At 34.6% G+C, this 27,832-nt stretch overlaps 1 protein-coding gene across 6 annotated transcripts in view; it reads right to left on the reverse strand.

Annotated features, from left to right (window-relative positions):
• Window positions 1-5,352: 5,352 nt before the first annotated feature.
• LAMA2 (laminin subunit alpha 2) overlaps window positions 5,353-27,832 on the reverse strand; it is a 1,406,020-nt gene continuing 1,383,540 nt past the window's right edge. For all 6 annotated transcript variants that reach the window (XM_053710700.1, XM_053710701.1, XM_053710696.1 and 3 more), the window contains 6 exons: window positions 27,565-27,754; window positions 22,268-22,423; window positions 18,239-18,392; window positions 16,772-16,902; window positions 15,689-15,911; window positions 5,353-5,703 (listed from right to left, as the gene is read on the reverse strand). In XM_053710700.1, coding sequence (XP_053566675.1) covers window positions 5,546-5,703; window positions 15,689-15,911; window positions 16,772-16,902; window positions 18,239-18,392; window positions 22,268-22,423; window positions 27,565-27,754 — 1,012 coding nt within the window. In that variant the 3' untranslated portion in view covers window positions 5,353-5,545. The remainder of the gene's footprint in view (window positions 5,704-15,688; window positions 15,912-16,771; window positions 16,903-18,238; window positions 18,393-22,267; window positions 22,424-27,564; window positions 27,755-27,832) is intronic.

Here is a 27,832-nt window from a genome sequence, read left to right on the forward strand (position 1 = left end):
GGGGGAGAGAGAGCAAAAGAGAGGAGAGAGAAAGAGAGCTAAAAAGAGAGGAGGGGAGAGAGAGCTAAAGAGAGGGGAGAGAGAGCAAAAGAGAGGGGAGAGAAAGAGCAAAAGAGAGGGGGAGAGAGTGCAAAAGAGACGGGGAGAGAGAGCAAAAGAGAGGGGGGAGAGAGAGCAAAAGAGAGGGGACAGAGAGCAAAAGAGAGGGGGAAGAGAGAGCAAAAGAGAGGGGAGAGAAAGCAAAATAGGGGGAGAGAAAGCAAAAGAGAGAGCAGAGAGAGCAAAATAGGGGGGGAGAGAGAGCAAAAGAGAGGGGAGAGAGAGCAAAAGAGGGGAGAGAGAGCAAACGAGAGGGGGGAGATAGAGCAAAAGAGAGGGGGAGAGAGAGCAAAAGAGAGGGGGAGAGAGTGCAAAAGAGAGGGGACAGAGAGCAAAAGAGAGAGTAGAGTGAGCGCAAAAGAAGGGGGAGAAAGTGAGCAAAATAGGGGGGAGAGAGAGAGCAAAAGAGGGAAGAGAGAGCAAAAGAGAGGAGGAGAGAGCAAAAGAGAGGGGGAGAGAGAAAGAGAGCAAAAGAGAGGTGAGAGAGAGAAAGAGAACAAAAGAGGAGGAGAAAGAGAAAGCAAAAGAGAGGGGAGAGAGAGCGCAAAAGAGAGGAGAAGAGAGAGAGCAAAAGAGAGCAGGGAGAAAGAGCAAAAGAGAGGGTGGAGAGAGAGAGCAAAGGGTAGAACCGCTGTACTACAAAATATGGTCCATGTGCACGGGCTTTAGGACTAGTGATATAATAATAGTCAAGCTCTCATTCTCAAGCTCAATAATCTAGCATGTGTTATGTGTGGTACAGAGCACTAATTTAACTTGCATCAACTTTTCATCCCTGGGTTGATCAATATCACCCATAATAATGTCCTGAGATACACAGATAATGTACAATATAAATAAATGCAAAGCAATACATTTTTTTCAACTTCATACTCATTGTTTTTCCTGGTAGGTTTTGCAAGAATTTTTTACAAACATGGCATGTTGTAACGTCCTTGTGTATATAGATACTTCCTCATAATTTTACAACTGACTATTCTCTGAACAATCTTATATATACAGTATATATATATATATATATATATATATATATATATATATATATATATAAATAAATATATATATATATATATATATATATATATACTGTATTTATATATGTATGTATATATATATATATATATATACATACACACAAATATATATGTATTTATATACATTTTTTATATATATATATATATATATATATATATATATATAAAAAATGTGCTAAAGCAAATAAACAAATAATGGTAAATCAACTACAACTCACTATACCTTCTGTAATAATATAATAGTCTCTTAAAATATTAACTCAATTATGTAAATTATGTACTTATCTGAAAAACAGGATTTTTTGTACAGGTGATATAAATAGTATCCCTTTGTAATTATATATATTTCTTTTATATTTCTAATGAATCTATGTTATATGTATTATAAAAATGTAATTGTGTTATTTTCTATTCACAATGCTTTTTTTGAGCAATGTTCTCAGTTAGAATTTATAAGGTTTCATATTTTAGCATTAAAGGGACAGTCAAGTAAAAATTAAACAATGATTCAGATAGGGCATGACAATTTTACATAAACTTGCAATTTACTTTTATCATCAAATTTGCTTTGTTCTCTTTGTATTCTTTTTTGAAAGCCAAATCTAGGTAGGTTCAAACTGTTTTGAGTCAACACTGATTGGCTGAAATGCAAGTCTGTCAAAAGAACTGAGACAAGAGGGCAGTCAGCAGAGGCTTGGATACAACGTGATCACATAGGTAAATATATAACATAATATATTAATATTACATTTTTGGTTATACAATACTGGGGAATAGGTAATAAAGGGATTATCTATCTTTTCAAACAATAAAATGTTTCAAGTAGACTGTCCCTTTAAGAAAATATCCTTCTATCTATTTGCTCAATATTTGTTTTCTTTTATGTAGTTTTGAGGTAGAAAAATATATTTTAATTAGTAGAAAGGAAGCTTCTAAACTTATCCTATAACAATGAATCCTGAAGGCACATTAAGCCAACAGAGTGCTAAAACAAGACAGATATTTGACTCTGCATGGAGATTACCTAAACTACAGTTTTAGAGAATGCATCTGTTGGGTTCCTAAATATTTTTTAAGCAGCTACACAATTTACAGCTGAACTGGTACCTAATCTAGCTGAAGGTGAAGTTTTAAGTGTGGCAATAGTCATTTAATCATAGTTAAGCAATTGGAAATCACATTCAAGACTTAGCTCCAATGGACTGTTACACCAATCACTTTATCTTAGCCCCAGTCAGTTGCAAAAGACCTGCAAGAGATGTGACCTCAAGTTTCTCTTCTTCTTCCCTCCAATTCTTCCCTTCAATTCTTCCCTTCATCTTCCAAATTTCAATGCACCAGTGCAGGTACTAGTAGGCTGATCCTCATAGAATAAATAATGCAGTGCAGTGTCTTTTATGGTTACCTTGTTGTGGTTTCTTTATTTTACACATGAATCACATGCAAATACTGTTTTACTAGTATAAACAAGAAAAAGGCTGCACAATGAATCCAAATGAAACACAGGTTTATTTGTGGAAAATAAAACCTAGACAGACATGGACAGGTGGGTAGTCTGACGCGTTTCGCACCCCCTAGTGGCACTTCATCAAAGACTAGGTTTAATTTTCAACAAATAAACCTGTGTTTCATTTGGATTTGTTGTGCAGCCTTTTTCTTGTTTATACTGACATTAGTGGTTGGTTCTCGCTCCCTTTGGCTCTGCACCTTGCATGTATGATATACTGAGGACTGTGACACACCACGTTTACCTGCTGATGACGTCATCGCTCTACGACACTGCATCTTTAAGGGAGCGTAAGCAGTAGCTGTTGTACTCTCACAGTTACTATTTTACTAGTGTCTGGAGTGTAAATGTTAAATCTTTGGTTGTTGGATGGCTAGAATATTTTTGCACCTGGTACCCAAATGAATAATACCATACTGTGAAATGTAAAAGCAGCATTGTCTACTCTCTTGTCCTTACATTAATGAACATACTAAGACCTATTCACAGTAAGTTGAAAAAAATACAACATAGGAATTGTATCTAACACACAGACTCTTACTAGCAAAAGATAAAGGAGAAAGAGATAAAGCATTTAGGTGATTTTTTATTTAAAGGGACATGAAACTCAATTTTTTTTCTTTCATGATTCAGTTATAGCATACAATTTCAATCAACTTTTTAATTTACTTCTATAATTTAATTTGCTTCCTTCTCTTGTTATCCTTTGCTGAAAGGTTTATCTAGGCAAGCTCAGAAGCCGCAGAGAACCTAGTGTTCAGTTAGAAACCATTAGTGCATTGCTGCTCCTTCAACAAATGATACCAAAAGAATGAAACCAATTAGATAATAGAAGTAAATTAGAAAGTTGATTAAAATTATATTCTCTATCTGAATCATGAAAGAAAAAAAATGGGTTTCATATCCGTTTAAGTTGACAGAGTCCTGGGCACAAAACACAAATTAAAGTTGAGGTTACAAAGGAAGTTGCTTTCTATGTAAGTAAATGGCTGAGCGCTTACTGCCTGGAGAACTTTACTTAAAGAGATATTCGAGGGAAAAACTAAGGTGCGCTGTTCTGCTTTGGATAAGGATATAGATGGCCGTTGGAACATGAACATGCATGCACACTCCTGACTGGGTCACTAGCTGTATCTCATAAGGGATGACTCAGGAACATGACTTTGACTGTATATTATGCCACTTTAGAGGCATTACTCACATATTAAAATAAAGAAATGTGTTGTCCCTTTAAACAGTAACCACAGTGCTAAAATGAACTAAACATGTTAACAGAAGTAAGCATGAACTTTTGAAAGCTAAAAGTGGACACAATTAAAGCCCATAAAAGCCAAAAATCAGGATTCAGACAAAGCATGACATTTTAAACAATTTTCCAATTTATTTCCTTTATCTCATTTGCTTTATTCCCTTGGAATCCTTAGATGAAAAAAACCATACCTAGCAGGCTCAGAAGCAGCAATGCACTACTGGGAGATAGCTGCTAATTGGTGCTGCGCATAGAAGCCTCTTGCTATTGGCTCACCAGATGATTGCAGCTAGCTCCCAGTGGTACAACACTGCTCCTTTATCAAAGGATACCAAGAGAATGAAGCAAATGTAATAATAGAAGTTAATTAGATAGTTGTTTAATATTGTATTTTCTATTGAAATTTGGTTTTATGTGCCTATAATTCTTACAATGTCCATAGACCAATAGTGTATCAAAAGAAACTTGTACACAGTAGATTACAAAGATATAAAAAAAAGATGCAGATAAATAAAAAGCGGAAAAAAGTGTGTTTAAAGTGGGAGCACAGCCATTGTGATGTCAACACACAAACACCTACACACACAAACACTTACACACACAAACACACACACAAACACCTACACAGACAAACACAAAAACACCTACACACAAACACACACACACACACAAGCACCTACACACACACACACACACACACACACACAAACACCTACACACAAAAACACACACACACCTACACACAAACACCTACACACACACAAACACCTACATACCTACACACACACACCTACACACACACACACAAACACCTACATACCTACACACACACCTACACACAAACACACACACACACACCTACACAAACACCTACACACCTACACAAAAACACCTACACACAAACACACACACACACACAAGCACCTACACACACACACACACACACACAAACACCTACACACAAAAACACACACACACACCTACACACAAACACCTACACACACACAAACACCTACATACCTACACACACACCTACACACAAACACCTACATACCTACACACACACCTACACACAAACACACAAACACACACCTACACAAACACCTACACACCTACACACAAACACCTACACACACACACACAAACACCTACACACAAACACACACACACACACAAGCACCTACACACACACACAAACACCTACACACAAAAACACACACACACCTACACACAAACACCTACACACACACAAACACCTACATACCTACACACACACCTACACACACACACACAAACACCTACATACCTACACACACACCTACACACAAACACACACACACACACACACCTACACAAACACCTACACACCTACACACAAACACCTACACACACACACAAACACCTACACACAAACACACACACAAACACCTACACACACCTACACACAAACAAATCATAACTCATTGTTTTATAGAAATGCTTATTTTTTATTTTACATATAGAGACAAAGTTATTTAATAAACAACATCAAAATATATGATGTAGCACCTTCTTAAATGTGCATGTTTATTGCTCACACAGCAAGTTTCAACGTATTTATTTTTCAAAATGTGTATATATGATGAAAATTGCTATTGACTGTCAAAATGTTAACCGTTAATTTTCTGGGCATGTTAATGGCTGCACATCTTTTAGCTCCAGTGATCTGCTGAAGTTGATATCCAGTGGTTTCGCTGTTCCTTTGCTAAGTTTTAGTTCTCTGATGCAGCCCTTAAAGCTCACATTAGTTGTTAGGCCAAACTGCTTCAGTCCTTCTGTTAAAAAAAAATACATAAATAAAATAAGAGTCTACTTTTAAACAGAAAAAATAAACATATATCTGCTGAGCATGACACATTCACGATAAGTATTTTTAAGATTGTTTATTAAAAGCAGATATAAAAAATATCTTTGCATATTATAGTATTTCATTCAGTCTCCTTTAGTAAACCTTTCACAATTTTGCATTCTATCGCATTAAGCTCAAATATGATATCTTGGCCCTTGCTTTTCTAAAACTATACTCAAATTATTTCACACACACACACACACACAAAAATACTAAAAGTGTTTAATGTTATTAAGATTAGGGAAGTTCAAACTGTGGCTCATGGGCCACATCCTGCCTGACCCAGTCTAGGTTATAAGATGAACCTGTTATCTTCCCAGGATCTGATGTAGGAATTGTCTATCTATATTGCTTCTAGATTAACTCTTAATTAAGATAATGGATGTTCTGAATCTAGCTGATAATAGACATCTTAGTATGATAGTCATATTATTAACTAACCAAGTACTGGAACTTTATAGGGGCAGTATACTTTAAAATTGTTTTTCCCTTAATGTGTTTCCAATAACTTTTTTTACCAGCTGCAGAGTATAAAATGTATGAGATTTGCTTTTTAAGGCTTATTAAGCTGATTTTGTGTTTTGAAGCCACAACCTAATAAAATGGGTTAAGCTTGTAGGTATAATCAGATCTCATTACTTTATCACATTGTGTTCATATGCCTGCTTCTTTATCTTATATCTGTCCATAAACCAATCACCAATACTTGGAGAGAACAAAGTTATCTCTTCTATACCCCACTGGGAGTGTAATTTCTTCTACTGGCTGTGTTAACACAGCTTGGCCTTGAGGACAAAAACTTGCAGGATGAATGGGGATAGCACAGGCTAAATAAACTATTTCAAATGCCAATATAAGGGTAATGGACATATTTTTAAACAATTTAATACACTCCAGCAGGTAAAGTAGATAATTGGGAACAAATTAAAGAAGAGAAAATGTTTGAGTAAACTGTCCCTTTAAATCTTTTGCTGCAGGGTATAGGGCCCATGCTCATGTGGCAGACATGAAACATTGCCTTAGTTCTTCAGATTACTTATATGTGGAAGCTCATATAATAATTCCTATTTGAACGAGTATGTCTATATGTGGATAGTCGGTCCATTTTATTTTTACATTTACCCTCAGTTGCTATTTCATCACTTAATCCCACCATCACTGACCTGGCCAGTGCTATTTTCTATGAGTCAAGAGAGCAACCAGATGCCCATAGTAGGAGTTGTGTTGGCTAGTTATGGACACTTTTTTTCTCATTACAATCTTTTAGCAAGCCTACAATCGACACTATTTCCCCATTACGTTGTTTAATTGTATATGTATTGTTGCTATTCTACTACTGCACTGCAATCTCCACCCCCGCTACAGTTTACTTGGTAAACATAGGAAAATACATCCTATAAATGTCCTATATCTCTAAATTAGTCATTAATATGCTTTACAATAGAACTAATTAGATCCTGTTTTTCAGGTGATTAGATAACCTATAGTATGTATGTTTAGTTGTAACACCAACCGCTACTACAGTCCAGATGCTGAGATTATAGGTAGGTGAGATGTAGTCTCGGTTATGTTCCCATCATATCCTCATGTATCATACACTAGGCTCCCAAATAAATGCACAAGATAAACTCTAAGCTCATTATACAATATTAACAGAGTTACACACAAGGGATATGTCACCTGTTTTTATTCACACCGATACATCACCTGTTACAAGTAAAATTATATCATAGTATGCTTCTTTCTTTTCAAACCTACCCTTTACACCCCCAACTCTAGACTTTTATATGTATATTTACTCATCTCTAGTACATATTAGCGCATCTGTATAAATAAAAGTAAAAAGAGGTCCATCCTAGAGTGGTTTCCTTTCTACATCAGATCACCTTCTGTATTTTTTTTATTTTTTTTTGCCTCAGCCAGGTCCATAAGTGGCCTTATACACCAAACAGAAGGAATATAGTTTGATTGGCAAGTTACATATATACTTATTCTTCTGCTTCTGTCATATGAGCATGTATTGTCTACCTTTCCTGTTTATCAACATATTTTGGTTATATGTTGAGACACAAGTCCGTAATGTTATTTTCTGATGTCATATGCTGATTGTATGCCTTTGATTGAACCTCAATAAAACTATATTAAAAAAAAAGGATGTGTATTTGTACCAAATTCTGCAAATTTGAGTAGCATATATAGTCAAATTAAATTCATAGTAACTATATTTCTAGGTAATTTTCTACTTCAAATTAGATCACAATTTAATTTTATTTTTAAGTGTTATCTTTAGTATACATGTGGCATATATAATTGTTTAAAATAGCATGCCCTATCCGAATTATGAAAGTTTATTTTGGACTAGACTGTCACTTTAAGAATGTGCCATTCACAATCATTTTAAACACAGCACTAAAGTGATTGTCTCATCTGGTAATGGCTCAATTTGTTTGGCTCTCTGATATTTGCAAGTCAGATATTACACTAATAAGATCACTACAAAATTTGGATTTAAAGAGAATTGGGGTAAATTAGAAACATGGATAACGATGGTTAGGCAGGGGCTATATAAGATATCCCCATGGTATAAACATTTACTAGAACTAGAAGGACAGAATAATTTGGAGTATTTATCCAGAAAGTGGAATTTGGAACCAAGTCTGATAGTGTCATCAGAACTAGTAAAGACCTCCCTCAAAAGATTTGAAAAGACCACATTATCTGAAACTTGGAGAGAGGCCCACCTAAAATTGATCTATAAAAATATACTATACTCCCAAAAATGGTGCAGCCTGGGGGATTAGTCAATTTAACAAATGCCCAAGATGTAAACTTCCAGCTGCAGATCTATTACATATTATATGGAATTGTCCGGTAATGAGACAGTTTTGGTGTAAGCTGGAATTTTGGGTAAATAAAATCATAAGAGGAAAACCTCTCTCATTCAAGGCCGAGTATATAATATTTCTGATAAACAGGGAGGTCAACAAGGAGTGGGAATTTATAAATACAGCAATTTTAACAACTAGGAACTTGCTGCTAAAAAAATTGGAAAAATGAGCAACAATTAAAATTTAATGAATGGAAAAATTATATTATGAAACAATTAATATTAGAACAACATGCTACTATGTTATATGATGAAAACAAAATACAAAAATGTGTAGTGGAATTGTCTAAATGTATTAAATCTATGCCAGAGCCATTATTAAATCAACTGTTATATCCCCTTAAGAATTGAGATTACTCTCATCTCTTGATCCATGATTGAGTATTTTTTTTTGTGTGTGTGTGGAAGTTGAAGGGGGGAGGGATTTAAGGATAAGGGAAGAAATTATAAAACACCATATTAGGATATTATAGAATGGTTTAACTATGTTAGAGTATCTGGCCATTGATGATGAAGTTTAAAATATGGAAATCATGTGTCGAGTAGAATGAAATATACAATATAGGTAAAGTAAGGTTCATAACGGGTTTAGGAAATATTGGTAATTGTATTATCAATATGTATTACTTTGGAAAATTGGACATATAGAGTATTTTGGCCTGACGAGTTAAAGGCAGAAAATATGTATGTATTTCTTTTATTATTTTTTTCTTTTTGATGGTAATTGATCATATTATGGAGCAAAAATAATAAAAACAAAAAACAAAATCAAAGTATAACATTTGCACAATTATATTTAATTGTGAATAATTAAACAATGTAATTAAAAAGGAATTTGCATTTAAATAAATTAGTTAATTGTAATCAATTTTATATTAATTATCCAACATAATTTGCTTCACTTTGGTTTCACATACTGTATTTTGTTCCGGTGTAGGTGCATATGGAAAACAAAACATTTCTGTGAGAAGTATAAAAAAAGCCAGCTACTTATATTTTTTGTGTTTTTACACAATATGAGAGTAGGAAAACTGGATATTCCTGTTATATTTAAAGGGACAGTTTACTCAAATAATTTCTCCCCTTTAATTTGTTCCCAATGATCCACTTTACCTGCTGGAGTGTATTAAATTGTTTACAAGTAGCTCCTTTACCCTTATATTGGCATTTGAAATTGTTAATTTAGCATGTGGTATCCCCACCTATTCTGAAAGTTTGTGGCCGCGCATACCAGCTATAGATAAGCTTTGTAAACACAGCCAGCAGAAGAAATTACACTCCCAGTCGGATATAGCAGAGATAAGGTAATACAATGTTGATTTTCCATTGTTCTCTCAAAGTACTGGTGATTGTTTTAAGGACAGATATAAGATAAAGAAGCAGGTATATGTGCACAATGTGATACAGTAATGAGATCAGATTATACCTACAAGCACAACCCATTTTATTAGGTTGTGGCTTCAAAACACAAAATCAGAGCTTTAATATACACAAATAAGCCTTAAAAAGCTAATTTTCATACATTTTTTACTCTGCAGATGGTAAAAAAGCAATTGTAAACACATTAAGGGAAAAACTATTTTACAGTATACTGTCCCTTTAATTTAATTTTAATAACTAATTGAAACAGCCACACATCTAATAGATTGTAAAGGCACAGAAAATGAAACACTTTAAACTCTATTGGATTAGAATATGGTCCAGCAGCACAAAATGACACTAATTTCCAGAAGTCCACACCGTCAGAATAACTCTTGATTCTGTTAACTCCATCATTGCTTGCATAATGTCACTGAACAAAAATATTTATCTAACCTATATTTCCAGAAATCCCTATTTTCAAAATCCATTGTAATATCAGAACAGTATTTCCCAAAGTGTGGAAACTCACCAAGACTTCCACCCCCCTCACAATTAATATTGTTTTATACACACACGCACACACCCACACACACACTGTATATAATCTATACACTTTGGTTAATGAAAGCAAATTAAAACCAATGACGGGTTGAATGGTTGCCTTGGGCCTGAGACTCCTCCTCAGTCTCACCCACTTAAGGTGCAATATTCAAATTTCTGCTGAGGGGAGCTAAATAACCCCAGAGCAAGCCACATAGTAATGTAAGCACTATGTGTTCCAAACAGTGTGGGGTGATCACACAATGGGACCAGTGACAGACTTGTGTTTAGTGTATTGTAGGCAGTGTTACTGCCCATTACTAGATGATCTCACTATTCCTCTAACCAGACTGTGCTCCAACTCCTCCCAACAGCAGCATTGTTTACTGAAGCATTTCTGTTCTCTTTCTAGGAGGAACTTAGTTCCTCCTGCAAAAATAGTGCAGGAATTCCGTTCCCATGCGTTCCAGCTGGATTTGACGCCTGATTCTAAGGGTCAATACCAATGCAATAAGAATCATTATATTGGAGGGCATAATGGCCTGGCACCCACCATAGGGGAAACAGAGATCCTGACAGTAACTTACATAAAATGACAAAAACGTTAAGTGAATGTATGTAAAAGATGCAAGTAGAGACTTTACACAATTGCAAATGAGGTCTTAGAGCAGGCTGCCTATAAAATTGCAACAAAATGAAAAGACTGAGCAAAATTAGAGAAAGTAGGTTTCTACCCTGCTTTCTGGTATACTAGAACAATGACAAAGGGAAGCCATTACAAGGTTTGGTGACTATTCTAAGGGTTTCTAGCAGAAGAAAAACAGAAATGCAGTTTTAGCAAATATCTTATATTTTTTTTTATCAAATCTAAGATGGTCTTTAAAGGATTAAAAAAAGAGGAATGCAAGACTGAAAAAAAAGAACCAATATTTGAAAATTCAGAGAACTCTTTGAAAAACTGTTGTCTATTTGAGGAAGTAAACATTATTCACATCCTATTTCATGGAACTGACACCATTGTTTTGAAACAACCCACAACCAGAAATAGCACATAACAGTGACTATGTACTCTTCAGTGTTTATGATGAACATAGTAAAGATAATGGAATGGACCCTGCGACAAGAGATTTAGCTGCATCTAGAGACGGACAAAGGAACCTTAAGAAAACATTATCAGATCCACAAAACAAGTAATTTGAGGCCACAGCGGTGCATTAAGAATTTGCATCAATGATCATGTTTAATAGGGTGCAGGAGGACTTTCATAAAAAAGACTGGAAAACATAGATTAGGGGAACACTCAAGGGAAGACCAGTATTTCCACAATTAGGTCAAATTTATGATTATTGGTATTGGTACAGAATATTGGAGATTTTAAATCAATTGAAAAACAATAGAATCCACTGATTTAGATTCCAAATGGCTGCTTAGATTGGAAAAGACAAAAAGATAAAGACACTACCCCCTAAAATATCTGATGATCCTGGTCATTACTACTCTCAAACAGAGCTACTTTCCTGTTTGTGCCAAAATCTATGTGTAGCATGTCATGTGACCATCTACTGGACTTCCAATCAACTAGGCTAAGATGTTACTAACAGAATCTGTAATCAATTAATTCACACTAGGAGAGAATCACTATTTAAATGTCAATCGTGTTTTTCTCCCAGCAGTATGTGGTAAATACTGGGCATCCAAACACAGTTCTAAAATCAAACTCTTTACCATTGATTCAATCTTACAAAATTAAAAACAAAGACACATAATTTCCCTTTGAAGACACTGATTATTTCTAAGTTAGTGAATCTTTCTACTAAGCTGTTAACCCTTATATTGCCAACATCACAATTCCCTACTGAATGTTTACTCAGCAACATTAACATAAACCTAAACCTATACATTACTAACATTTTAAACTAAAGTTTTGGGTATATTAGGAAAGTATTGACTCAACTCAAAAGAGAACACTTTACTTTGGTTTGGTGGGTTCATCCCACTTTTGTTCTTATTGATTCACTCTAGATACTGCAAATAGTCTTTAGTTTTTACTGATGATTAATAGTTGTAAATGAAAAACTATTCATAAACATTTTATGATATTGTTACTAGTGGATTTAGAGCACTGTCTTCAATTTATTTTTATGTCTTTTTTAAATTTCTTTAAGGTAGTTTACTATCCTACATACATAATTTCCTTTTTTTACATTGCATATAAACAAATATTTTCTAAGAATTTCAACTGTAAATTAACAAAATTTTCATTGTTTTCTGTCTCAGAGAGTACTCTGAGATGTAATCCTTGAAAAACCTTCTCAGTGTGTTTAACTTATCTCTGCTGTGGCCAGTTAGGGCCAATATAAATGAACTCTAGCACTGACCAAGCAATACTGTGTAGAATGTTGCATGGTCAGGATTATATAATTAATTCAGAATGTACTTTAGCCTCTCTAGGGACAGTGCAAAACACACAATTATCGAAGGTACATTACATTAAATAAATAATGAAGGTACATTTTTTTAAACTTTAAAGGGTTAACATTTTTGGATATCCAAAAATATCTAATGTATTTGATTTGTTTTGTTTTTTTAAGAATTGTTGTAGTTCTAAAATTTTCATTTACATAGCGACCTGTTTTTCTGGTACTAAACAAGGCAACCTCACTCTCATGTCTGTACCACTACATTTTTAATACGTGATGTTTTGCGGGACATGCTTTATTGATAAAACTCTGATGTATGTATATTAATTGTCTATACAGGGAGTGCAGAATTATTAGGCAAATGAGTACTTTGACCACATCATCCTCTTTATGCATGTTGTCTTACTCCAAGCTGTATAGACTCGAAAGCCTACTACCAATTAAGCATATTAGGTGATGTGCATCTCTGTAATGAGAAGGGGTGTGGTCTAATGACATCAACACCCTATATCAGGTGTGCATAATTATTAGGCAACTTCCTTTCCTTTGGCAAAATGGGTCAAAAGAAGGACTTGACAGGCTCAGAAAAGTCAAAAATAGTGAGATATCTTGCAGAGGGATGCAGCACTCTTAAAATTGCAAAGCTTCTGAAGCGTGATCATCGAACAATCAAGCGTTTCATTCAAAATAGTCAACAGGGTCGCAAGAAGCGTGTGGAAAAACCAAGGCGCAAAATAACTGCCCATGAACTGAGAAAAGTCAAGCGTGCAGCTGCCAAGATGCCACTTGCCACCAGTTTGGCCATATTTCAGAGCTGCAACATCACTGGAGTGCCCAAAAGCACAAGGTGTGCAATACTCAGAGACATGGCCAAGGTAAGAAAGGCTGAAAGACGACCACCACTGAACAAGACACACAAGCTGAAACGTCAAGACTGGGCCAAGAAATATCTCAAGACTGATTTTTCTAAGGTTTTATGGACTGATGAAATGAGAGTGAGTCTTGATGGGCCAGATGGATGGGCCCGTGGCTGGATTCGTAAAGGGCAGAGAGCTCCAGTCCGACTCAGACGCCAGCAAGGTGGAGGTGGAGTACTGGTTTGGGCTGGTATCATCAAAGATGAGCTTGTGGGGCCTTTTCGGGTTGAGGATGGAGTCAAGCTCAACTCCCAGTCCTACTGCCAGTTTCTGGAAGACACCTTCTTCAAGCAGTGGTACAGGAAGAAGTCTGCATCCTTCAAGAAAAACATGATTTTCATGCAGGACAATGCTCCATCACACGCGTCCAAGTACTCCACAGCGTGGCTGGCAAGAAAGGGTATAAAAGAAGAAAATCTAATGACATGGCCTCCTTGTTCACCTGATCTGAACCCCATTGAGAACCTGTGGTCCATCATCAAATGTGAGATTTACAAGGAGGGAAAACAGTACACCTCTCTGAACAGTGTCTGGGAGGCTGTGGTTGCTGCTGCACGCAATGTTGATGGTGAACAGATCAAAACACTGACAGAATCCATGGATGGCAGGCTTTTGAGTGTCCTTGCAAAGAAAGGTGGCTATATTCGTCACTGATTTGTTTTTGTTTTGTTTTTGAATGTCAGAAATGTATATTTGTGAATGTTGAGATGTTATATTGGTTTCACTGGTAAAAATAAATAATTGGAATGGGTATATATTTGTTTTTTGTTAAGTTGCCTAATAATTATGCACAGTAATAGTCACCTGCACACACAGATATCCCCCTAAAATAGCTAAAAATAAAAACAAACTAAAAACTACTTCCAAAAATATTCAGCTTTGATATTAATGAGTTTTTTGGGTTCATTGAGAACATGGTTTTTGTTCAATAATAAAATTAATCCTCAAAAATACAACTTGCCTAATAATTCTGCACTCCCTGTAGAGTTCTCTATAGCTATGTTGTCTAATAAAAAATATTGCTAGAATTCCACAGTTTTGATATCCAAGCAACACCTGATGGCACATGGATGTATCCAAGAGTGGTCAGATAGTTAGAGAAAAAACTCCTGTATTATAAATACTGTATATAGTATATGTGCATATATATATATATATATATATATATATATATATATATTTATATATATATATATATACACACACACACACGTACATACACACACACACATATATATATATATATATATATATATATGTATTAGTTCATATAAACAAATATCTTACATACTGACGCTAAGATAAAAATGTATTATATATCTTGTTTCATGAGTTGCACACCTCTCACAAGTATGGATGCCAATGGCAGAAATGCTCACGCAGTAAAGCTCCTCGTTAGACTTGTGAGCGTCTAGCTGATTTAGCAAAATATTTCTTAACGGCTGACATAAATGATCCACATATTAAAAAAATACTTTAATACCGCTTTAATGATATATAATACTTTTACTCCAATCACAGATTAATTCAAGCAATTTTTTTTTTTTTTAATTCTTAAAAAAGTTAAAAGAACATTCAGAAAATAATAAATAATAATCGTTTGGCTCCATAAGCTCTTTCTACATGGAGCGCTCACTAAGCACTTTTTCCCATTCATTTTCTGTCCTTAACACTTTAAACTCTCAGATCAAAACCCATTTACAGATCAGTAGAATTTTATCAGCTATCTATACGAGGTATTTAGAACTTCAAGCTTTTCATTCTGGGTATTAAACATACACTTACCAGGATAGCCTCCTACAAAAACTGGATCATTTGTGTCTGCAGATGTGGATGCAGAATTTGGGCTTACAGCTTCCACTTTGTTTCCATCAACCACCAGTTCTAAGCGGTGCTTAATCTTATTTGCAACTACTTTATGCCACTGTCCATTACACAAGTTTCCTGGAAGTTCTGGCTCATAAACTGCTGTGACACGACCAGCACCATTATCTGCATGGAACAGAAGCTAAAGAAAAAGGGAGCGATTATTGAACATTAAAATATTAGTTATGAATACATATAAGTTGTGATTTTTTTGTTTTTGTTTCAACAAGTGGTTACCAACTCATTAGGGGCTTACTGTTAATTAGTTTTGCTTTATAATCCCAGCTACTAATTCGCTAATTCAGCAGTCTGTGCAATCACGTAATGCTATATTAGTAAGCAGGCTTAAAGGGACATTGTTTTGTGACATTTTCTCCCCTTTATTGTGTTCCCAGTGATCAATTTTACCTGCTGGAGTGTATTAATTAGTTTACAAATAGCTCTTTTATCTTTATTTTGTCATACGAAATAGCTCCTTTTACCTGTTGAAAATGTTATCTTAGGTATACTGAAAATATGAATACTGCGGTATTTTCTCTAGGAAAAAACTGTGTAAACTGTGAAGTTGTGTGTGTGTGAGAGTGAGAGAAATAAATAGAGATGTAGAGAGAGAGAGAGAGAGAGAGAGAGAGAGAGAGATCTCAAACCATTTAAAAAGATATTCCTGGAATACAATGAACTCTTATCAGCTACTTGAGCACATTATCCCATAAAACTTTTTTAGTAACACAAAAGTATATTTTAACATATTTAAATGCTACTCTATAATGTGCATGACAGAAAAAAACTAAAACATTGAGTACAATGTCCCTTTAAACTGAAAGGCTGAGAGTACTTGTTTTCCTCTATCAATATGGTTATCTAAGCACTGAATATATTTCTAACAAATGACATTACATTTTCTTTGATTAAAACTATACTTTATACAAGACAGAAGATTCTCCCCTTTCTCTCTCTGTCTGGTTAAGTTCTAATTATGATTATAGACAGCAATTTACTCACCTTTCCATCCACAAGCTCAATGCCTAATCCATCCATTTTTTGACTACTGATTCCGAGCAAAACACCATTTTTGCGCGTCGTACGGAATTCCAGCTCTACTAATAGGTCTGTTCCTACTTTAAACGTTTGAACTGGAAAAAAAAGTAACATAGGTTATCTACATGTGACTTTAACCTAAAACTTCAGTGGTGGTTTAAAAGTATTAGAAGATACAGATAGAATAATGGCAAAATGGCAGTGCATTCATATATTAAAGAGACATTAAACAATAAATACATTTCCTGCATCTTGGCTGCTGTTAATATGGAACATAGGTTACACTTCAGGTATCTGAAGGAGAGATGTTGCACTTGTGCAAACAGGTCAGCACTGGAATGTTGTGAAAGACAGATTTCAATATGGCAGCACCCATGACAAGAGGGAGGTGGGGAATGATCTCAATACTGTGCTTATAAAATGTATTTAAGACTAGATTACAAGTGGCACTCTAATTTATCGGGTCTTTAAACAGGCAAATTTGCACGTTTGTGGGCGGGTGATAAATAACCAGCCATTACAAATGGCTGGTTATTGCTACTGCGAGCTTGCAGTAGCAATTATCACTCAAAATATTAACCAGAGGTCAGACCTATGGTTATTTTTTAAAATGTCCCCCAATTGCCCCAAAATACAGTGTTTAGTACATTTTTTAAAATAAAAAAAAGTAGCTTTTTTTTAAACTGCACAGTGAAGTTTTTTGGGGTTAAAGTGTGCTTGTGCAAAAAATGCCTTTACATTGCGGTCTATGGGGAACTGTGTGTTCTCTATAAATATATATATATATATATATATATATATATATATATATATATATATATATATATATGAATATATTCACAAACATATATATTTCAATTTCCCACCCATCGCTGCACAGCTTACTGCCTTCTCTGCACTAGGTTCTCATGTCGTATCTGATGGTATGAGAATGATGCAAAAACAGCAACGTTTTGGGAGTAATCCCCTTAGTCATGCATGTTGCATGACTAAGGGATAACTCCTGAAACATCACTGTTTTTGCTTTTTTTATGCTTTAAATAAAGTACGTTGGAATATTGGTGCTGTGGGAATTCTACATTTGGGGAGCAGGCAGTACCCCTTGTCAATACGTGCACCATATCTTAAATGTGCTGTACCTACTTAAACTATTTAAAGCCTATGGAAGCATGCTCTCATGAACTCAAAACTTCCATGCAATGTGAACAGGACTAATTGCGTGTGCTGGTATTATGAGTGGAGAGCAAATATTGTGCTCGCGACAGCGCAATTTTGCGCTTCATTCGTAATCTGGAGCTAAATGTATAACAGCTAGTACTACAAAACAAATTCCACTATCATTTTTTGGTTTATAAGAAAAATTCCTTTAATCACTTTTCTAGTGTTAGATGAACATACAGATAATTAAAGCAGCAAGAAAAAATATATCACCTGTCTTTGCAAATCCTGTCCCATGAAAGTATGTTCCTTTCTGTGGATTGGCAAAGCATGAACCAATATTATAACTAGAAGAAGGATTTTCCAGGTTGATTTTGCTCTCTACCATCCTGAAATTCCGAATGCATCCATTAATACTGTGTAGCACCTGTAAGTAAAAATACTTTTCACCACATTGTAGCAGATCCTGATTTACTTAGTAATGTTCTTAAAGCATAGAAAAACCAAACAAACATTTTATTAGCTGAAAAAGAGTGGGGCTTGTAGCTTGGTAAGTAAGATGCAGTTATTTATAAAGCTTAGCCGATGATTTAATGTGGCTCGATGATCTCTTTTACATTCTAAGCCAAAATACATAAATTAAGCTGCTCCAAATGATGTGATACACAACCAAATCCATACCATAAATATTTACGCCTGTGCACACAACAGTAAAAATGGGACAGGGGTGCCTAGATTCATCCCCCTCCTGCAAGGTCCCTGACAACAGTTAATGGTCCCTTGTAGTATTCAGCATTTTGTACTGAAAGAGTGTTGTCAAAGGGGCATAACACGTTTTGAAGTATTGTAACTACAAACATATAAATACTACACTACAAAAGGACCTTCATACTAAATACATGTTTTAAAGTTCTTTAAACTCTACCTTTCTTAGTTAAATGTGCATTGTTGTGCAGTCCAGGGGCATATCATTTATTTAGCAACATATATAGACAAGCTAATACAGTGATCAAGCACTTTGTAGACTGTATCAGGTTTGGGATCATATAAGGGTACAATGGATAGTGGGATAACTGTGCTTATGTTTATTGTACTATATGAGAGTTATGGGGTTAATAATGATTGAGGATCAGGTCAGTATAAGTATAAAAGTACAAAGAGCACGAGGAGAACTTCAAAGCGTACATAAAAGGTAACCTTTATTGTATCCATCAAAGTAAAAAACAAACAATTTCATAAACAGCAAAGTCGGAGTGATGATAGGGGGATCCCCTGGACCTGCTGATGCACTTCGGCCATGTGGCCGTAATTGTAGCTGCAGTCCTTTGCCTAATCCGGCCTTTAAAATTGTCAAAACCATTCCCATTGGCTAAAAAGAATAGGGGAAGCTCCTATCACCTCCTATCACCATTCCTTGACACTATGTGTCATATTTTTAAACTCAATCATTCGTTCATATATGTAACAGTGCTATAAAATTCAAAGAAGCAAATACATGAACGATAGGGAAATGGCAGGGAAATTACATATACACTGAAATGTGCAAACATTCTTTCCTAATGCTCATCGTAATACATATAAGGCTTTTGGTCATAGTAACAACCCATACCAGTTTTCCAATTAACCTCTATGTCTAACCTCTCAACTATAGAAAACAAGATAATATCATATCATACCCTGCATACATATCAAAGGTGCACCTCTATTTTTCTAGCCTCTGTATATAGTTAGACAACACTCATTGAGATGACCTTCTCTCTGAGAGCATATGTATGTGTATATATAATATAAATGGAAAGCTGATAAATTTGAACATAATCTGTAAATAATCACAGTCCCATATATTCCAAAAAGATTATCTGTCATCATTTTGATATTTTCTATCTATTATTCATTAATTTGCGGTTATGTCATAATAGTGATGTTCCCTATTGCCAGAAATGTATAACGTCATACTCGGAATTTAACCATAACAGGGTTTTTTTTTTTAGTCTATGGATCCAAAAGACCTCATGTTTACCTAGTAAGGAGTCTTTGTCCCCACCTCTACTTTTATTGGTGACCGTCTCAATAATTGTCCATTTTAGAGTGTTACTATCCTTGTTGTGTTTATTTTTCAAATGCTGCACTAGGGGAGTGGTAAATTTGACCATCTTTATATTTGAAAGATGCTCCCTTATCCTATGTCTGATCTCCCTGGTGGTAAGCCCTACGTACTATATATCACAGTCTTGACAAGTAATAAGATAAATGGCATATGTAGACCTACAATTGCAGCAATTTTTCTGTTGAAATTGTTCACCTGTTACTGAACTTCTAAAACTTCCTCCCACCTCCAAATATTCACATGCTTTGCACTGATGATAACTGCATTTATATACACCCTTATGTTGTAACCAAGAACTGTTACTTTCCTTTTTAGTTTTTAGTTGTGTGGGAGCAACCATATTCCCTATAGATGTGCCTTTTCTAAAAGCATACCTACAACCCATTGAGATCATACCTAATAACCCATCATCTGCTTTCAAAATTTGGAAATGATCCCTCACAATGTTGCATATCTGATTATACTGATTACTATATTGGGTTATAAAGGATACTCCCTCAAAAGTATTTCTTGTTCTTGGGCTATCTTTTAAGTATTCCTCTCTGTTCTTCTTTTCTACTTCCAATCTGGTTTGGTCTATGTCTGTCTGTATCCTCTCTCCAGGAATCTATTTGTAAGCTCTTAAGCATAAACTTTACATCTCTCTAGTGTAGTACAATTTCTTCTGAGTCTTATGAACTGTCCTTTTAGGACAGAATTAAAGACCCTTTTTAGATGTCTACTTTGTGTGTGTAACAAAGTGTTACCTGATATAGGTTTTCTGAACACCAAGCGCTTGATTAAGGATATGCAATCCTTGAAAAAGCCTGTGGGGGCTGGTGAAACGTGTGTTGCATTTCATTGAACAGTTGGGACTCTGATGTCACAAGGAGGGTTGGGAATTTGAATTCAAATGCTGTGAAGCCTTCTGTGAATGCCATGTTTGGCGATTTAACGGTTGGCTGCGTGATTCTGTTCTCCTTTAACCCGAGTGATTTTGTGAGTAAATAAACCACTTTTATCAAGCATGATGTCCCCTGATCCATCTGTATTTTTATATATGAGTCTTTTTACTGAGAGATAAGTTATAGCTTTATAGAGTGTGAGTAGACCTATTCCACTTTATTTTAAGATTGTTTAAACAGGACTTCACTATCTGTTGTTATTTCCCCCTTTTTTCAGGGACTTTAACATCAGGATTCCTGAAATTTACGTATCAATAATCAAGTGCTTTATCACGTTTTATGTTGTTAGTTATTATTTTTCTTGTGATTAACTACAAGCTAACACTTTATCTGATAAGTTTAAGTATAGTTGTAAGATGTCTGGTGCCATCAGGGTAAATTACAGTGGTGTTTCTATCTGATCCTTTTAGGGTAGATAATGGAAGGGGAAGAGCACATTAATGGTTCACTGTAGTATTGTTTGAGGTGGTATGCGGCTTGACTAAGACTCCTATACAATATTCAATCATGTACTTAGTGTTGAAGGGATTCAAAGCTGCCTACTAAGTGGTGTTATGAGCAGCTTAATGAATGTCTATTTTTAGTGGCACCTAAATAATGTTCTGTCTCTAAAAAGGGGACTTTGTAAAGCATTTCTTTAAGTAGAAAAGGATTGTGACTCAACTGTGAGCTAGTCTTAGGTGCCTGAAAAAACTAGTTTGATACAACACCTGCCTATTGTGTCACAGAAAAATAGTTCTGGAGGTTATTTGTAAAAAATAATAATAATAATAATAAATATAAATACATAAATTAAGATTAAAGAATATTTTTAATATATCTTTACTTTTTGTTTAGGTTACTGCAGATTTAATTTTATAAGTGAGCATAATAAAGGATAATATTTTTTATAATATTACGTTTTATTTATAGTAGTTTACCAAAACATTCTTTATAAAAAGAAAGACTCAGAACTGTCACAAAGTAAAAAAACAAACAAAAAACAAAACACAAAAAGCTTTTGAGAAACACTGTGTTGACCCATCAGGCAGTATCCTGCTTTGTGTTTTCATTTTCTAAATATGTTGTATTCAGTGAGTACAATTAACCTTTAACAAACAGTTGAGTCATTGCACTTTAGAATAACATGCTCAGTGAATGTTTAAATTTGTCTTTACTATTATATTGTCAGTATATATTTTAGTATTTTAAAGCAAAATATTCCGGTTGTTTTGGTTTTCAGAGGAAGCCATAATTACATTTTGTACTTACCGGACCTATCCTTTTGGTTGTGTAATTAATAGGCAGTCCGCCAACATAAAGCATTCCTACCACATCCAGGATGTCTGCTTTCTTTGGGCTGACAGTGCTGTTTGAAATACCATCAACAAACAGGAATCCTTTTTGCTTGTTCCTATATATATTTATCTGAAATAAAGTTAAAGTGAAAGACAGAATAAGCATCACAGCATTTAAAATATTAGAATATATAAAATACAATACATTTAGAAAAGCTATTAATAATTGTAATATTTATATTATATCTTTCTCCCCAAGAAGACCTAAAGGACTTTAATGAAGTCTCAGGTGTAAAGAGACAAACAACCCATTCAAAATTTGCTGAATGCCACCCATGACAATGAGGCTTAGGTTGAGTGAGTAAGGCTTGTGGGAAGTGTTGTGTGGGTGGAACTATGGCTGCAGGAAGAATTGGAGTCAACAATTGGCGGGTTGGGGAGGTCCCTGGTTTCAGTTTGTAAACCAAGAAATTTAATGTAAAGTGAAAGCTGCGGGATGAACAAAAAAACAAAGCCCCCAAACCATGAGAATCCCGCAGTATGTTGGATTGTTTGAAGCTCTTAATAAAGAGCAAATTTGAAAAGCACTGCATTTATTGCATTTCAAATTTGATTGCAAAAATATTTACAGAATCCTTCAATTTAAAAATTTGCTTCTTTAAATGCAATCACTGCTTTAGTTCTACCTTTTAAAGTGCACGCAAATAAAATGATGTGAAAGATAAATACAATAATTATTATTGCTATTGATACACACTGGCACAACGTGCGCTCAAATGCCACTGATATAGCAGTATGCCACATGCATGAGCAGTCTACACATTTTTATGTTTAAAGGGTCATTAAACACTAAATACATGCTAGATACAATGATACATTCAAAGAAAAGATTAGTCCATGACTAACATGTAGATGTATTTTTTTAAGTTTCATTGGTTGTTTAAAAAGTGACAAAATAAGTGTAAAGTTTTAGTGTCTATAAAACACTGGGAGCTGCCATGTTGTAACTTGTGTTACCTTCTCTGCTGTGGCCAATTAGAGACAGTTATAAATAGGTCACTAGAGTGTGCAGCCAATGGCTGTGTGGAATATAACAGTGTTCTGCACTTCCATTTCTAACAGGAACTGAAAAGCTCACAATTTCAGAATGGAATTAGAGGACAAAATAAATAATGAAAGTATATTGCAGAGTTGTTTTATTATATACAATTTATCAATTTATATTACCATCTCAAAGTGTTAATGTCCCTTTAATGTTAAGGATTCATGTGCATGAGGCTTAAAGCTGTATCAGGATCAGGTTAATGAAGCTGTTTTAGATTTTAAAGCATATTGCAAAAATACATCAAATCAAATGTGAAATGCATTGCTATGCATTTAAAATATGACCTTTATTTCCCTTTAATTGATTACTGACAGCTGTTAAACAATAGCTTTCTTACTGTCTCAGGCACATGAAACTCTAAATATTTAAATCATGCACATACAAGAAGATGTTTAACATGTTAAACGATTTTTACATAAAAAAAATGCTACATTAAAGGGACAGTTTACTGTAAGATTGATTTCTCCTTAATGTGTTTCCAACTACTTTTTTTATACCAACTGTAGAGTTTAAAATGTATGGGGGGGGGGGGAGAGTCCTTTGTGTATGTTTTTTAATATGAAATAGCATTTTCTGATAAATGAAACCACAACCCAATACAATTGGCTGATCTTTTAGGAAGAAAATACCTCAATATGTTATCTATCTAATTATTTAAACAAAGTCATCCATATCTTCTTTATTACTGTTTACGCAAATGCCAATACTTTAACAGTTTATTAACTCTCTGTCATAGAGCCCTACTGAGAGCATTATTTTATCTAAATCTTCTTGTTTATATGGGGATTTTTTTGTAACCAGAACTTAAACTGAATGTCAACTTTCAAGAATGAGTGCCCGGTTTTTAAAAATACTATTAAAAACAGGGGCATCCTCCAATCACGGCTTCCCCACAGGGGAATCATTGCCTGAGACAATGCCATGATTGGAGAAAGCCGGATTCGTCATTGCTGACGTATAAAGTGAGGAGCGGCAGGAGGGGGAATCGCTTCTCCGGCTTCAAGAAGAAAAGGTATTTAACAAAACCGGTGAAATGTAAAATTTCATGTATGAAAGTGACCATTTTTTTAATAGTATTTTTAAAAAACGTGTACTCATTCTTGAAAGTTGATATTCACTTTAAGTTCAAAATTGTTCAGTATAGGTGGGGATACAATAGGCAAAACCAGCTATTTCAAATTATAAAATAAAGGTGAATTAGCTATTTATAAACAATTTAATACACTCCAGTAGGTAAAATGGATAATTAGGAACACATTAAAGGGGAGGAAATATCAGAGTAAGTTATCCCTTTAAAACAGTTTATTTGGATTTTACAATAAATAGTACTGTGCAGTACTGGCTTGTGGTAAAGAAGCTCACTGGCTACATTAACATGTCACATAAGTATTTAAGAAAACAAAACAATATATACTGTGTATATATATATATATATATATATATATATATATATATATACTGTATATATATATATATATATTATATAGTTATTTATTATTTATTTTTTAAATTGCTCATTACCTCTGAAGAATGAAAGAGTGAGGTTCCCTACTAGAATAGAAACCACAAACTAAGTTTGAACAAGTACCACAGTTGGCTAATTGACCAACTCATCTGTCATACCAGCAATTAGTAATGTACTTAGCAGTAATTTGTTCATATCCCTGCTGCAACAGTAAAGCAAATATTGTAATATTTCAGAATATGTCTAGACTTCTTCTAAGCATTTCAAAAAATCTCTGAGGCAATGTAACATCAAGAGTTGGTTTCATTTTCACGGCACTCCTACACAATATGCAGTGAAATGTCTTAGCTTCTTGTCCACAAGCACAATACATCTCATAAGTTGCTAAGGTAACTATGCATGAAATAATATTTGCTGTATCCCTTGGTGATATGGAAATATTAATCTAGATTTACTAGTGAATAGAGAGGATAAATATGTGAAACAACATACTACCATACAGCATGCTGTTCTATGGAACATGTGTATTAAAGAGTAAGCACCTCTATTATAATAAATAGTCTCACTTGAATAATATAGGAATTGCAGAGGTTTTCCTCAATAAGGTAATATACTGTGGGGCATAATAATGTTAAGCTAATGAAATTAAATTTTATTGTTAGAACAAATGTTCCACTTCACATTTGGGGGCCCATTTATCAAGCTCTGGATGGAGCTTGAGGGCCCGTGTTTCTGGCGAGCCTGTAGGCTCGCCAGAAACACCAGTTATGAAGCAGCGGTCTATAGACCGCTGCTCCATAACCTGTCCGCCTACTCTGAGCATGCGGACAGACATCGCCGCAATTCAACCCGATCGAGTACGATCTGGTTGATTGACACCCCCCCCTGCTGGCGGCCGATTGGCCGCAAATCTGCAGGGGGCGGCATTGCACCAGCAGCTCACAAGAGCTGTTGGTGCAATGCTGAATACAGAGAGCACGTTGCTCTCCGCATTCAGCGAGGTCTGTCAGATCTGATCTGCACTGTCGGATCAGGTCCGACAGACCTTTGTTAAATAGGGGCCCTGGGGTCTATTTCAATTTCAAATGAATCTAGTGTTTTTTTGCAGATTTTTTAATTCAAAGCCAATAGACTAGAATCCCATTGGATAACACCATAATTACTTATTTACTCCTTTATTTTTCTAAAAGCATTCGTGTCAAGAGAACAACCCTAAAGTGACATTTGTTTTTAAATAGTCAAACATACAGCTTAAATTATATATTTAAACTAAGAAACATACTGAAACATAAACACTATCATCAGATTCTTAATTTTTTTATTGCAATTAAGTGTTTGAACTTTTAAATATGTGTATTATTATATCACTCAGAAGCATAATTGTGAGTTATTTTAATGTTTAAGTAAATAAAATTGGATTCCAACATATTAAGACAGTCATAATCAATATGAAATTAATTAGTTGCCATATTTAGCTTTCACTTTGGCCATGTGTATTTTACTTCCCTTAACCCTTTAACTGCTGAGCCATCCCCAAATATGTGCTGAGCGTTTTTTTTTTCTTTTTAGCAGACCCTACAGATTCACTCCATACCATACCATTATTTTATTTACACATCATGACACTTCAGAGCTCAACAATAATGAGCTAGATTACAAGTAGAGTGATAAATTAACGTGTGGCCGTAAACGGGCAAATTAACTCATTATGTGGATGACGACTATGAGGCATCAAGCACAGTAAAGAGGTTAAAGGGACAATGTATTCAGACAAGAAGCTCATAATAATTAATTGTATTGAAAGATGTTGCAAGAAAACCATTTCAAATCCCCAGTGAGTGGTTAATTTCTGGTGCTGCCTCTTGTTTACATCGCTTCTGTATGGCTAGTAGTGCAGTACTGGAATTTAATACACTTCAGCAGGTAAAACGGATCACTGGAAGCATATTTAATGTTAGAACATTATAATGTTCCTGTAAAAATGCTTTGAAGAGCCTGTAATATATCCCTGTAATATATCCCTATTTTTTATTGTCATTTGTTTTTATTTGTTTAACTAGATTTTCCTGCTATATCCTTTTCATTTGAGTGATTTTACTGATTTAATATACAGCTAAGCTAATGAATTGAAAGGGCTTCAAAAACCAATCCAAAAAACCCCATAACGTTCGTAGTAATGAAACAATCTACAGATCGTGTTACATTTTCCTATTTTGAACACAGCATTAAAGTGAAACACGTAAATGCAAAATGTAGTATTTAAATATTGGTTGTCATGTAAGTCGGTATAAACCAAGTGTTCTTTTAATTAAAAATCCCTTTTTAAATAGGAATATGCAATATTATTCTGAATCTATGAATGTCTGCAGAACATTTTTATTTAAATTAATTTAGAACAAATTGACCAATATTTCAAATTAATGTAATGCAACCAATATTCTTCAATAGTATGTATGATTATTAATGTCCTTTGTTTAGTATTCTTTATAAAATAATAGTATATTTTATTTGTTTCTATGGATCAGTCACTGAGTACCCAGCACTACAGAATATGGTTGTCACTTTATAAATATATAACAAAAACAATAATAATATTTAAAGCAAATTCATATTATATAGGGGTTCTTTTTTGTTTTTAACAAAAATACCAGTGATGACTGGTAAAGCTCATTGCCATGTTTTAGGATTTCCCATGACTTACCTTGTGCCACTGTCCATCGTTAACTTTCAGGGGAATCATTGTACTGGTGTCCCCATTACCAAGATCATATCTAAAGTGAGCCATCCCTTCTTTTATTTGCACTGTAGCAAAGTCAGCATGATTTATACGCGCCATATAGAATAATAAGCCAGATTCCGCCTCAGTGCGCACTTCAAATTCAATTGAGAGTCTGAGAAAAGTAAATAACAGAATAAATGTAGCAAGGTAATTGTTACATGTAAAATGTTTAAAATGAAATTTTAGATGC

The sequence above is a fragment of the Bombina bombina genome, chromosome 4 (assembly GCF_027579735.1).
Source record: "Bombina bombina isolate aBomBom1 chromosome 4, aBomBom1.pri, whole genome shotgun sequence".
Classification (NCBI taxonomy): domain Eukaryota; kingdom Metazoa; phylum Chordata; class Amphibia; order Anura; family Bombinatoridae; genus Bombina; species Bombina bombina.